Raw genomic sequence first — 14,131 nt, 5'->3', positions numbered from 1 at the left:
CAGCCATCCGGGGCTTCTCTGTATGAGTTATCAGAGGTTTCTTTGCAGGGTGGAAACATTCTTTTCTTCAGAATAGCTTGATTTCACATGAATTGGTGATTTAGAAAGGTATAAATTGGAGCTGCACATTAGCTAAGAATTTTGTTTTCCAACCCACAGGACGCTCCTTTCTTTAATGCTGACTTGGGGTTCCCCAGGCAGGAGGTTTTTTCCCAATCAATTGAATATTAAATGATTCTTTGATTAAGAAATCAAACCACCTGGATTTTTTTCCACAAAGACACATTATTGATGTGCTCTTTCATGGTATGTGTGATAAAATGGGATTCCGGAAAGAGCTATCTGAAATGAGGAGAAATCTTTCTGAAAATTTACGTATACATAAGCAAATATAGAGTCAGTGGCATTTATACCACAAATTGAGTGTGAACTAGGATGGGAAAACAAAATGGATGGGAAGGAAAACAGACAAAATGGTACCAGACCAGGTGGAGTAGGAGAGAGGATTGATTGGAGAAATATAAAGGAGGAAGAATAATTGGATGCAGAGCATTTTGAAAGGCGATGGAATGTTGGATTTTTTATGAAACATAGGTTAATCATTTGGTGACATGGACACAGAAAATAACAACAATAACTCTTAAGTCAAGAAACTTTCAGAAATCCAAAAGTCTGATGTGTAGAAGTTGTCCGTGTGGTCTTTCCCGAGATCTCAAACTGGGAAGGCAAACATCTAAATATCTGATAACTGTCATTAATGAAAGCCTTAATGATGTTTTCATACACATTTTCAAAGGCTATCGATAAGCATTTTAAGGTTTTTTGGAGGATTTGTTTATTCTTTTACCCATTGTTTTTTAATGTATTACCACAGCTCCATTGTTATAACCATTTCAGGTTGGATGGCAGTACATGCTCTAATATTCCATCACACACTGATTCACAAGAGCAATTAAGTCTTTTACCCATGCACATAATATGTGACGAAATAGCAATGCAATTAAGATTTAAAGAATATATTAACATTATTTTTATGAGTCGTTTAAGCCTCAATTAACTCTCTCTTACTAATGTTTAACTGTAACTGTGAAAGTGTATAATTTAATGCACCCCATCGGTATTTCATAATTATAATAGTTCTTTAAATCAGGTGAAAAATTCAGTGAATCAGTTGTCAAGCCATCTGCAAGCTTCTGTGGATGCAGTATGAGTAAATAAATATGTGGTGCAATCGTATTATTCATAAATATTCAAATTAGGTACATAACCACCCAAATTTTCCAGAAATGCAAAGCCAATTTCTCATCTAGAAGCATTTGAAATGAGGTGGCTTCAGTATGAAATCTGATGAAACCACCTAGTTATTTCCTCATTGTACAAAATATTTTGATTGCATGTAATGGTAAATGACCTACAAAGTGATGTAATCCGTCGTGGAGGAAGTTCGCCCATTGTCTAGATGTTTGAAATATGAATATATCCTACATGCATAGACTAGATACATATATATTACATCTTCTTGCAAGCGTTCCTATCCATGCATGGCACTGTTCCATGTTTTATATTGACAGCAAAAACTCATGTTTTCTGGAAATGGAATTCAACTTCCACTAAAGTTTGTATGCGATTCTATTTTCAGGTGATGAATCTTTTTGGACATGAGTCAATTCACAAACATTTTTACGTTCATTTTGAAATTGATAATAATTAAGCTTCACTCCTCCGTAGTCAAACTTATATCATCTTATATATCTCCTAAACTATTTTGTCACATCTCCTGCCACCCACCTCTTCATATTTTCATTCCAATCACCTTCAAAATCTTCAATCCAGGTATCACCACCGAGTGAATGCCAAACAGAATGAATTTCCATAAAATTTCATTCCATCACACTCCGGTAGAATATGATATTGTGCATGGCAAACTAACAAACACCCTTAGAGGCTAATACTTTACCTTGAACTGTATATTTTGGGGCTTAACTTTGTGGAAACTTTCCATTCTGTAAAGAAATGGGAAACTATGTAGAAACTTCACCCGGAATACAAAAAAATTTGAAAACTGTTCAAAGCTATTCTACCCATATGTTTTGATTTCATTATTGTCCCAAGTTAGGGTGAACCCCATTTCATACATTTTCACAGTGATGGATGAAGTATTTTTGACTAGAAGGTTTCTTTCAGGAAATTTTGATTTCCTTCCCAAAAATAGGTGGATACTTGGAGGAACATATGATAACTCCACTTAAATAAGGCTGTTGCAGTGATGACAGGCATAATTATCAATGAGGTTAATTGCACAATGCGCTTCCGCTATGTTTCGGGAGCAACTCTTTCACGATTGAACAGGTAGCTTCCTCCATCCAACTCACACCAAAATCTCCACCATATCATACAATGGATTCATCTGGGTTGAAGGCAAACCATTGGGTTTGTCCCCATTCCCTTCTTTGTGGTTAATTCTCAATGTCTCTGGCTAATTTCCTCTTAAGATCCCATAATTGTTTGCTTATTAGTTAGGAGTACTCAAACGACCATTAGCAAGATGTTAAATTGCCAGAATAGTTAAAAATAGCAATAATATGTTAATTTTTTTCAAAATTTATCTTAAAGGTTACATTTTTTAACCCCTCAAATTGCGACAGAGCAAGGAATTATTGGTTTCTTATACCTAAAAAAATAATTAAAAAAAAAGAAACCAAAGTATCTTGGATGGAATAGTCAAATTGTTGAAATCAAAATAGGTAGTTATACTTTTACATTCCTCCTGATTAACAGTTCATCAAATCCCAACTGGTGTCTTTTAATTTCAATATTTTGGATTAACCTTTGAATGCTACTTGTATCTCATTCCAACTTTTATGCTTAGGGGGACCATTAAATGCAAAGTTGAGGGGTAACATTATAAGTTTAATGTAATATGAAAATCAAGACATCGAACACCATTATTTCAAAGGAAATAGAATAATTTCAGCCTTGCATCAATTGTTTTGTATCAGTAAGTGCTGTTTAGAGAATGGTTGCTAAGGATGGCTTCCAACTATTGGTCTATTGTCACTATAAACAAATTTCAGTAGCTATTTATGTTAACAATGGAAGTCAAATTGAATTCTGAAGATATATGCGATCCTTGCTGTGAGTAAGTACTGCATCAAATGTAACTACAATGCAAGTTTATTCTTTGGAGGTTACATATTGAACCATGGGTTTCAATTAATTATATCAATTAAATTAAACAAAATAAGTATTGATTGAGTATAAGTGTTATCAAATTAATTTTTGAGTTACATCTGAAAAATAAATACTCCCACAACCAAGCACAAGTTCATCTAGTAGCACCTGAATCAATTGTACATTATTTGATACCTTCATACTAGTCTTTGAAACTTCTTAAGCCAATCACAGGAAAATAGGTATAATTTTTACACAACTAGACAAGTGTTTGAAATATAGAAGTGTGAATTTTTTAAGGTACTCTTAGCGATTACTTGCATTTTGTTTGTGTACGTTGAGCTCCAAACCTTTCTCTCTGCCATTATATCTGTACAAATATGCCTAAACTCTCTAATGTGTTGAAATGTTTGAAATCGGTTCAGTTTGGGTGCAAATGACCCAAACTATCATTTATCATCAGATATTTAGGTGGTGGAAAATTTAAGAATTCTAATCTTCCCCCCATATAAAATGAATTATATGTTTGATTGCACACTCCAGATATCAACTACAAGAAGAGATTTTGGCCAAAGAGCAGGCTCTTGAAGACTTAAAGCGTAAAAACAGCCAAATTCAAAATGAAATGAAATTGTTGGTTTGGGAAAATAAGCAACTTCAAGATAAGCTTTGTGACCAAACAAAACAGCAACCTTCAAAAGAGGTAGTAAACTAAGCAGAGAGTTTTTTATTTTACCCACTACATGTATACAAATAATGAGGATTTGAATTGAGGAAAAAATAGACTGGATGGAAAATTTTTGTGCCCCTAAAAATATTTACTTTGAAATAAAACAAAATTGTCCAAAATGTTAATAATAATTATATTCCATTTTTTCCAGGCCTGCAAGAAAAAACAGACAAAAAAAATGGAGGTAAATTATAAAGATAGTTTACAGGAATTTAAAAATCGTGTCATATATTGGGAGAGTTTGTTCATGAAGCATTTAATCCTCTAGGAGAACATAATCAACCGCTTAGAAATGCAAATGAAAAATATGCAGAAAGAATTGCAATGTGTGCAGCTGGCTCGAAAACAAGCTGAATTAGAGCGGTGCAGACTCCAGGAAGCTGCTTCCTCAATGAGAAATAGGGTAATCCCTCTGCTTCTTTGAGGTGTCATTATTTTAACATAATACTTGCTATGTTTAAACAAAGACATCCTCCATTTCAGCCCACAACATCTCCTCAAGTGAGCCAAGACAAAAACTGCGAGAAAATTCAGCAACTGAAAGAGAAGTATGCTAGAGTTACAGAAGACTACAAGTCCAAAGTGACGGAAGTAGCAGCGATGCATGTCGAAAATGAAAATTTGATCATTGAACTGGAAGAAAAAAAAAGGTGCTTGAAGGAAGCTGAAACCACTATTAAAGAGCTTCAAGACAAATTAATGAATAAGGACTCAGATCAAGACAGGGTACAAAATACTAGTATGATTTACAGTAATGATATAATCTACGGAGATGGCACATTTTAGGCTCGGTTAAAATTGTTGTTTGGAGAATTACAATCGAGTTTTTCAACTTAGCAGGGATCGAAAGGACAAACTAGCCAAGTGATGGTTCTTGAACAACAACTGCGTGATGCAAAAGATGAACTCGAAGAGCTGCACATGAAACAATCGGAATGCGCTTACCAAGAAGAATATTATAGAGAAAAGGTGTGTACTAACTAATGGATATTTACAATTATTACAAAGAGAAATAACCCAAAGATCCTCTCTGTGGGCGCAAAGTAGTAAAGAAGGTTGAAGCAGTAGTAGTAGAGTTGGTTTGTTTTTTGGGACTGCATTGACTCTAACTTATGATAACTGTAATGCAGCATTCAATAGTATTTAACAAATTGGTATCATTTCAATATTCCAGTGGAATTTTGTGGCCTTTGGTTCACAAATGAAAGTAGTGCTATTCATTGTCTTTTCTTTTAGTATTTGCTAGCTCAGCAACAAGTTGAAGAACAACGCCGCCAAATAGAGCTGATGGAGGCAGACAATAGACGAATAACAAAACAAGTAGAAGAAGAAATTCAAAGAGTCAAGGTAAATTAAATATAACCCAATGCATAACATGCAAAATTTGTCTTTAAAAACTCAGGAAAGAATTTTTACACGTAGACGCCTGGATTGAAGAAGCTAAATATTTACGTCTGTTATCAAAATAGCAAGGAGAACATTCTTTGCATTTAGAACATCCTTGAAACCTCTAGTCCCCACATTTAATTTCTAGAGCCAAATAATTCTTTAAACATTCATTTTCAAAAGTCACATTTGTGTGGCAGTTCTTGTCAGGGGCATTTATATAGCTTTCAATTTGACCAATCATTGGACAAGTAAAAGTTTAAAAAAACAAAAATTTATATATCCTTATTTATTAATTGATCTATAATTTAAAAAATAAATAATTAAAATTAAAATATTTTAATGACATTCAGTCGATTGATATTTTTAATTTATTGCATTAATTTTTACTTAAGATTTTAAATATCTGTCCAATTCCTACAATGGAATGCCTTGTCTGTATTTGAATTCAGAGAGCCAGGAAAAGTCTATATTAAAAATATGCATAAAATTGTAGATGTTTCAATCCATTAATTTTAATTAAAATTTTTCTGCTGTTTTGAAAAAGTGACAATTAGGCTACTATAGCCATTAATGATGTCAGAAATTAGGAATGCAAGACAAACATGCTAGTAATTTTTTAGTTAGATAATGAACACTTAGGCGATCATTTCATTTTTGTCTTTGGGGGTGGGGCCAGAAGAATCTTAGGGAAATCGTTCTGGATATATTCCGTGGCATGCTCACTCAAACATATTCTTCTGAAAGTAATCCATGAACTATTTTCCATACATTAACTGTTTGAATTTATGCTTAATTTTTACTTCTGGGACAATTTTTAATCCAAATATCTTGAGCCCTGGGGGAGCAATCACCCTATCATGCCTTGCATAAATGAGCCTTGAGATAATTGAGGCCATATACTATATGACAAAATAGTAATTATAAATCTCATAAAATGTACATGAAAGCAAATTTAAAATATTTAAGAAGGTATATGTGAATTCCTGAAATTGTTTTGATTGTATTCCATAAGAGAAGAGGGGTGGGTAGGTAAAAATTATCAACTTTTACAGCTGGTGTTAGTTCATTTTTAACCTCTGAGAGAGATATGGATCAACAAATAACATTAATCCAAAGGCATTGAATCCATAAATCTAAGGGAATAGTGCAAAATTTAAAAAGATTTTTTAAGATATTTTGAAGGCCCATATTCTCCCATAATTCCTAATATTCTCATTGGTCTAGCTATACAAGGTTTTGAAGATCACTTGATTAGTAAGTGAGATGCAATGTTTTCAATGGGAAAGTGCGCCTCTTGTGGCAAGCTCCAGAAACTGAAGCAATTGCGATGCGATCTTCAGCTTGAGGGGCTACAAAATAAATTCTCTTAACAATAAAAGAAAAAAATGTCACTTTGCCAGTAACCTCATTGGTTGAATAAAACATTCCAGGGTTTGTCTAAATCTGAGGTTATGGGCATCATGACTTGGTTAAACTGATCTTGGTAGCAACTTAAGCTGCATTAATGTGCTAAAAATGTGGACTATCAGATTACAGATATTGCATTTATCTGTCTGCCTTGGTTTGCAAAATAGTTCTTGATATTTCATGTCTTCAACATGCTTTGTGCCATGTTGGTTGCAGCCATAGCAGTAAACTCAATGACTACATGTCTCATTATTTTCATAAAATTTATGATATTTTCTACTATAAAGGCAGTCCCATAATAAGTTTAAACCACAAGAGAAACTTTTCCAAGTGCACCAAGGAGTGATGAATTGGCAAAAAATAGGCTCTTTCAAAATAAATTAAAATTGAAAACCAATTTAGTATATGAATTATCCTGAATCTTTTAGTATAATGTTATCTGCATGCCTTGAATGAATCAATTTTAACAGTGCCAATTTCAAGAGAAATTAGAAGAACTCAAATCATTACCAGATGTTCTTAGGACTACTCAGTGCAGACTGCAGGAAGCCATTCAGAGACAGAAAGCTGCAGAGGAGAAATGTTATGAGTTTAAGTTGGAGGCTGAAGATGCCAGAGCAAAAGTAAGGCGTTTATTTCATTATCTTTTATTGTGAAATTGCATCATTTCATTCATCAGAAAAATCACAGTGGGGTATATTTCATTGCACAGATGATGGAAGCTACTCAAAAATTGGACCAGTTCTGGAACCAACAGCAAGACTCAATCAATCAGCAGGATTCTCTCACGGCAAAGGCAGAGGCATGGGAGAAAAAATGCAAAGAACTTACTGACTGCAACTGCAAACTTAAGTAATATTCAGCTCTTAAATCTACTCTACTTAATTAAAAGCCATTTCATTGGCAGATCATGTTAGCATTTTATAGATGTAAACAGTATAAAAATAGTAATTGTCGCAAAATTATTATTAGTGCGTGTAAAGCTTAAATTAAGCACATTCAATTTTTTTGCTCAATTTCTATACTTTGAATTGGCAATGGCATCAAAGATTAACCTTATTCCTATACTCCATGAGTCTATGAGCCCCAACTGGCATGTATCATTCTAATTTATTACTTAGTTCCAGGGAGGGATCCATTGTAATTATTAGTAAAATACTGAAGCATAAGTTTGAAGTGTCTATTTTGAGTAATAGGTAAACAAGACTTTTTAAATGCATCAAACATTGGTATATTGAATTGTCTTGCATACATCCTCTAAAAGGTTTGTTTTTCTGTACTCTTTTTATGATAATGGGAGAATTTCCAATGATGATAATGGAAAAATAATGCTGTAAATCCCATTTCCAAGTAGATGTTGCTGGGAAATTACCTTCTTCATATTTTTAGAATTCCTATTCCACGAAATATTAATTGATAATGAATATATATATATATAATACCAGTGCCAAAAGAAATCTGGTACTAGAATCAAGACATAGGAAGATAGGAAATGCAAACATTTTGGTTAAAAGGATCACCATCCTGTCAGCAATAGTGGTTAGTTACTATGCTGACTATAGTGAGTATTTCATGTACAGATATGAGTGTGTTGTCTTCCATTCACAACTGAAACTGCAGGGGATAAATGCATCACTTGAAGAGTATCCCTTCTGAACAGATGTAAATCTGAGTGAAATTAATATGGCACAGACAAATGCCATATTATGTTAGCATTTTATAGATGTAAACAGTATAAAAATAGTAATTGTCGCAAAATTATTATTAGTGCGTGTAAAGCTTAAATTAAGCACATAGTTGAACAATCACAATGAACCGACAACTTTTTTGATCATAGAATCCAAAAGAATTCCATACATCAATGAAAGCAGTAGAAAATAGGTTCAACTTAGATCCAGAATCTCAAGCCACTTTATCACATGGATTAATAGGCTTCCCTATAAAATTAGTAATAAATGAAATACTTGATGAAGCAGCCTTCCACTAGCTTCAGGTTGAAATAGGACATGGTCACTGAATCCAATTATGATAATTACATTCCGTTTATGTGTACTCTTTCCTTCATTATCATGTATTGCAAGTTTTCTTGGGGGAATTTTTGCAGCAGGATTAAATTTCTATCGACCTCATTTTTGCCAAAAATAAAATTAGCGTACTTTAAGATGTATGGGGGAAAATTATTTTTAAGAAAAAAGGATGCCAAATAATATTAAATTCTGGCATAACAATAGGCGGTAGGGATGTAATTACCTCATGTACATGGGAAGGCCCAGAAGTACCCGGCCTGACCTAGAGATGGTGGTAGTTGTTTGAAAAATATCACTGTATTTGAAATTATGCAATCTATAAAGCATATGTTCAAGTTTGCAGACGGCACGTTGTTTAGTATTTGTTTGGCAGCCATCAATAGTGAACGTTTTCACTGAATTTGTGAAAATGGAGAAAATTGGTCATTGTTATGTGATACAATACTTTCATTTGAAAGGTCTCAGCCCAACCAATATAAAACCTTAACTGGTATCTACTCTGGGTGAGTCTGCTCCTTTGTTTACAACAGTAAAATATAAAATGGTTGCAGAAACCATTAAATAAAAGAATAAAACCATTAAAGAAAGAAATAAAACATTTGCTCTCAATCGAGCAAAGCCCGTGTCGTGAAGACATTTCAATCGAATGTTTAACAGAGTTTCACATCAACAAAGCAGACTTTTTGTGCTGTTTCATAACCATGGATGAAATTGGGTCCATTACTTCACACCCGAGACAAAGGAAAACAATGGATTTAAAAGGGAGAACTGGCTCCGAAGTAAGCAAAGAATTGGTGATTTCCACATTTTTCGGGCTGCGTCCGCGTATGTCGTTTAAATGTACAACAGTTTCGCCAGCTATCCTGCTGGCGTCAAGGAACTCACCTCCCGCGGAATCCCTAAGGACTTTCCAGGATTGGTGGAGCATTGCCTCCGCAATTCCTTCTTCCTATGGAATGGTGACCATTACGAGCAGACGGAAGGAGCTGCGATGGGCTCACCCCTCTCCCCGGTTGTGGCCAACCTCTACATGGAGAGCTTCGAAAAGAAAGCACTGGAATCCTGCGACAAGCGGCCGTCACTGTGGCTAAGATATGTCGACGACACTTTTGTCATTTGGTCACACGGAGAGGAAGAATTAAAAAAGTTCCTGAAACATCTGAACTCACAGCATCAAGCCATCCACTTCACTATGGAGGTGGAAAAGGATCATCAACTGCCCTTCTTGGACGTCATGGTGAAGAGAAATAAAGGGAATGGGAGGCTTGGACACAGAGTATACAGGAAGCCTAGTCACACCGACCGCTACCTTAATGCTGCATCGCACCACCATCCCAGTCAGAAGACCTCATTGGTAGACACACTTGTCAACCGAGCATATAAAATATGTGACTCCGATTCTATTGCCAACGAGAAGAAACACTTGACAAATGCCCTACAAAGGAATGGATACAGCGCTCATATGATCCAAAAAAGGACCGAGAAGGAAGAAAAGAAGAGACAAACCACCGCTGTTCCTGACAGGGAGGAAGACTCCAGACCACGACCGAAGGCTTACGTCGCCATCCCCTTCATCGCAGGGACTTCGGAAAGAATCGCGAGGGCTTTAAGGAAACATGATGTGGTGACCAGATTCAACTGCGTCACCAAGATAGCTGACACCCTACCCGGACCCAAGGATGGAATTTCACCGTTAATATCAGAAGGCATGTACCAAGTGCCATGCACCTGTGGCAAATGGTACATCGGTGAAACATGCAGAGCGCTGAAAACACGCATGAGTGAACACCAGAGGGCAACCAAGGCCAAACAGTTTAGAGCATCGGCCATCGCTGAGCACGCCTGGAGTGAACCTGGACACTCTATTCTGTTCGACGACGCTAAAATAATAGCGAAAGAAGGAAAATACTTCCAGAGAATAATCAGAGAGGCCATTGAAATCGTTAAAAGGCCAGAAAATTTTAACAGAGAGGATGGATATCCACTCCACAGTGCGTGGAAAAGAATTATTCCGCGAAAATATGAGGACGTTCCCTGATTGGCCAAGAAATTTCCCGGTATTGGCGCCGGATTTTTCCTATATAAGACGGGACAACAAGCTTCTTTTCATCCTTGACCTGAGGACGCCAGCAGGATAGCTGGCGAAACTGTTGTACATTTAAACGACATACGCGGACGCAGCCCGAAAAATGTGGAAATCACCTACTCATCGCCGCGGAAACCTTCGAACGAACATAAGCAAAGAATTGTTTCATCTGCAGGCAAGATCGTGGGATAGGTTGTTTGGGATGCATGTGGGATAATTTTCATTGGCTATCTTGAAAAAGGAAAAACTATCGACGGCGAAAGTTATGCGAACTTATTGCAATGTTTAAGGGAAGAAATCAAGCAAAAGCGGCCGCATTAGCTAAGAAGAAAGTGTTGTTTCATCAAGACCATGCACCAGCTCACAAATCTGCGATTGCAATGGCCAAATTTCATGAATGACAGTTGCTACCTCATGCACCCTATTTGCCAGATTTCGCCCCCTCGGAGTATTTTCTGTTCGCAAACTTGAAAAAATGGCTCGGTGGTCAAAGATTTTCCAGCCGTGAATAAGTGAAGTCGGCAGTTGACGCCTGTTTTGAGGAACAAGACAGTTCTTATTATAAAAAGGCTATCAAAATAATTGAACATTGCTGAGAAAAGTGTATAGAGCTGAAAGGAGATTATGTTGAATAATAAATACATTTTTTTCCAATATGTGTGTGTTTTCTTTGTTGGGTCAGGTACTTTTGGGAATATCCTGATGATTTCCCGGTGAGTAACTTAAACTATAATCAGAAAGTGTATGTATTGGAAATTAGAGATATACCCGTTAGTGAACTGATTATATATCAAACAAAAATGGTAGGGAGTAACTGCTTGTGACTTTCCAGAGGAGAAATGAAAAAACTAGAAGAATGCGCAGCCCAGTGTAGGCGATGTGCAGAAGAGAAGTCCGTGGAGATACTCCAGCTAAGTAATCAATTGGAGTGCGTAAGAGAAGACTCTGCCAGGCAAGTGGCCAGGGCAAAGGAGAGATGTGAAACAATTCGAAGGTCCTATCAATGCCAGATTGAAGACCTTGAGAGGCAACTTGTTCAAACCAGAGCTAGTGCTCGCGCTGCGCAAGCAGAAAGAGATGAGGTAAGCAATTCCATTTACGGCTCATTCCAGTCTCCCTTCTGGGAACAACATCCATGTCCCAATGGAATAAGGGTGGACCTTAGACAGGGTGTTCTAAAACACTGCTATCTATGCTTTGAACCAAAATAAAAATATCAGGACAGGCATTTCAAAAGTTACAAATGGAGTCCAGTATTGAAGACTGGAGTAGGTCATTCACAATGTTTTTTCCTTTGAAAAGTACATTCATGTGAAATCTGCACAATGAAAAACCTTCAAATGCACGTTTGAATTGAGAACTAGATTCTGAAATCTCAAAAGCAGAAAAATCGCATCATTATCTTTTACTATATTATTTCAAGTTGAGTGTTTGTTTGAACCCTGATGAAATTATGCAGTTAACACAAATAATAAATTGGACCCATTTGTATTTTTCATCAAAATAAGTATTTCTATTTTTGATCGCTAGGAATCAATATGTCTTATAGAAAACAAATTAATATTGAGATATTGATACACTTATCCATTAGATTAAATCAGTTTTGAATGCCTTACCTGCTAGACTTGCTTGATAAATTCATCTCAAAATTGTTAAAATAGTATGATTTTATGTGCCACAAGCTATTGCATTAACATTTTGATGATTTAAATAAAAAGAAAACTATTTAAACGCAGACGTCATTGAGTATATCTAAAACCATCGCTCTTCAAATCCTATTAGAGCATTTTATCACAAGTGTTTCACCTTCCACAGTGACATATTAGTTTCAAGGTTTATCCCCTTCAAATCTGAATAGTCCCACGAAATATTTGCCCATCAACCATTGTTACAGTTTGGACTAATGCAACAACATGCTCTCTGCAGTGAATATCTACTGGAGTTTGATGTCATGGGTTATTAGACTCTATGGGGGCATGCTCACGAAACTGGAAATTCTTATACTGCAGAAAAAGGCATTGAGGATTTTAAGCAATCGTGGGCCCTTAGAGAATTACAGTCCTATTTATTAAAACCAGGGGTTATAAGTATAAATAGTACAAATTAATTTTTTAATTATTAGGCCCTTCAGAAGTTTTAAAAGGCGAATTTACCAAAATACATGGGCGTGGTGCATCATAAAGAAAGACTTTAATGCCAGGATAAATAGATTCAAGAATTACCCATTGAAATAATGCTAAAATTGTTGAATGCCATTGTTCAAGACAATCTCATAGGTTGGATCACCTCTGAGTCATGCCATTATTATCCTAGAGATGAGAGAAATTAGAAGAAAAGGAATGGTACAATGTACTCTAAAAGACTAGCTATGAGTGTGTCTATTTCTAGCATTGATAGAGGAACTTGCCACTGAGAAAAAATCTAGTGAGAATTTGGAGCAAACAAAGTTAACTCAGTTGAAACAGCACACCTTATACCTTTGGTGGACCACTAAGTGACATGTTCATAGAATGAAATAAAACTGAATTCTGGACTGTCTTAATAATAAATTATGCATTAGTCAATTGATTTTTATTGGGATCTTAGACTTTACATAGATAGATAACATTTATTAATGATCAGTGACTTAGATAACTGTATTAATATATAGGGTTTTCTCTGCATTTATGCAGTGACTTCAGATTAGCTCCTACGCATGTTATTTGTATAGGTATAATTTTAACATGTCTCAGATTCCAGATCTGTTTTATTTCTCCTGATAGGAGCAGTCATACATTTTTTAGACTTATTTTCTTTTACTGCAGCACTATACAATTATTATTACTATAATTAATGCCAAATATGATATGAAAAATGTATTTTACTGGACAATTTTGAAAATAAATGTTGGTTATTTTGCAGACAAGGAAGAGAATGCAGTGTGAAATTGGAAACTTGTCAGAAAATTTTGAGCAAGCTCAATCAAGGATCCGCTATCTTCAATCTCATGTGAACTATCTAAAGAAATCTTTTTCTAACATGCTAGATCAGTCTCCAGATAATATGCCCCTAACTGATTCAGGAGACGTTTGTAGCTGCGACTGAGAAATCAATGAAACTAGAGTATTAATTAACTAAGATTTTCTTATTTGGAATTAATCACATCTAAAGACTAATAATTCAGGCTTCTTGAATGTCTTGATTCTGATTACTCTAACGATCAGATAGATTTTAAATAATTTTGCTATCAAATGTCAGAATATACATTTATACAAAAAAATTCACACATGCCACTTTTAACTTGCATGAAATCTTAATATTTTTTATCTTTTAAAGACAGTA

General features: G+C 35.4%; 1 protein-coding gene across 1 annotated transcript in view; it reads left to right on the top strand.

Moving 5' to 3' along the window:
• LOC139695230 (outer dense fiber protein 2-like) overlaps positions 1-14,131 on the top strand; it is a 31,649-nt gene that overhangs the window by 5,054 nt on the left and 12,464 nt on the right. The window contains exons 6-13 of the mRNA XM_071593915.1: positions 3,715-3,874; positions 4,053-4,085; positions 4,170-4,304; positions 4,385-4,492; positions 5,138-5,248; positions 7,168-7,320; positions 7,377-7,549; positions 11,643-11,892. Coding sequence (XP_071450016.1) covers positions 3,715-3,874; positions 4,053-4,085; positions 4,170-4,304; positions 4,385-4,492; positions 5,138-5,248; positions 7,168-7,320; positions 7,377-7,549; positions 11,643-11,892 — 1,123 coding nt within the window. The remainder of the gene's footprint in view (positions 1-3,714; positions 3,875-4,052; positions 4,086-4,169; positions 4,305-4,384; positions 4,493-5,137; positions 5,249-7,167; positions 7,321-7,376; positions 7,550-11,642; positions 11,893-14,131) is intronic.

This window comes from Hetaerina americana, unplaced genomic scaffold (assembly GCF_022747635.1).
Source record: "Hetaerina americana unplaced genomic scaffold, ioHetAmer1.1.p SCAF_6, whole genome shotgun sequence".
In the NCBI taxonomy this organism is placed as follows: domain Eukaryota; kingdom Metazoa; phylum Arthropoda; class Insecta; order Odonata; family Calopterygidae; genus Hetaerina; species Hetaerina americana.
This window is presented reverse-complemented; position numbering and strand designations above follow the sequence as displayed.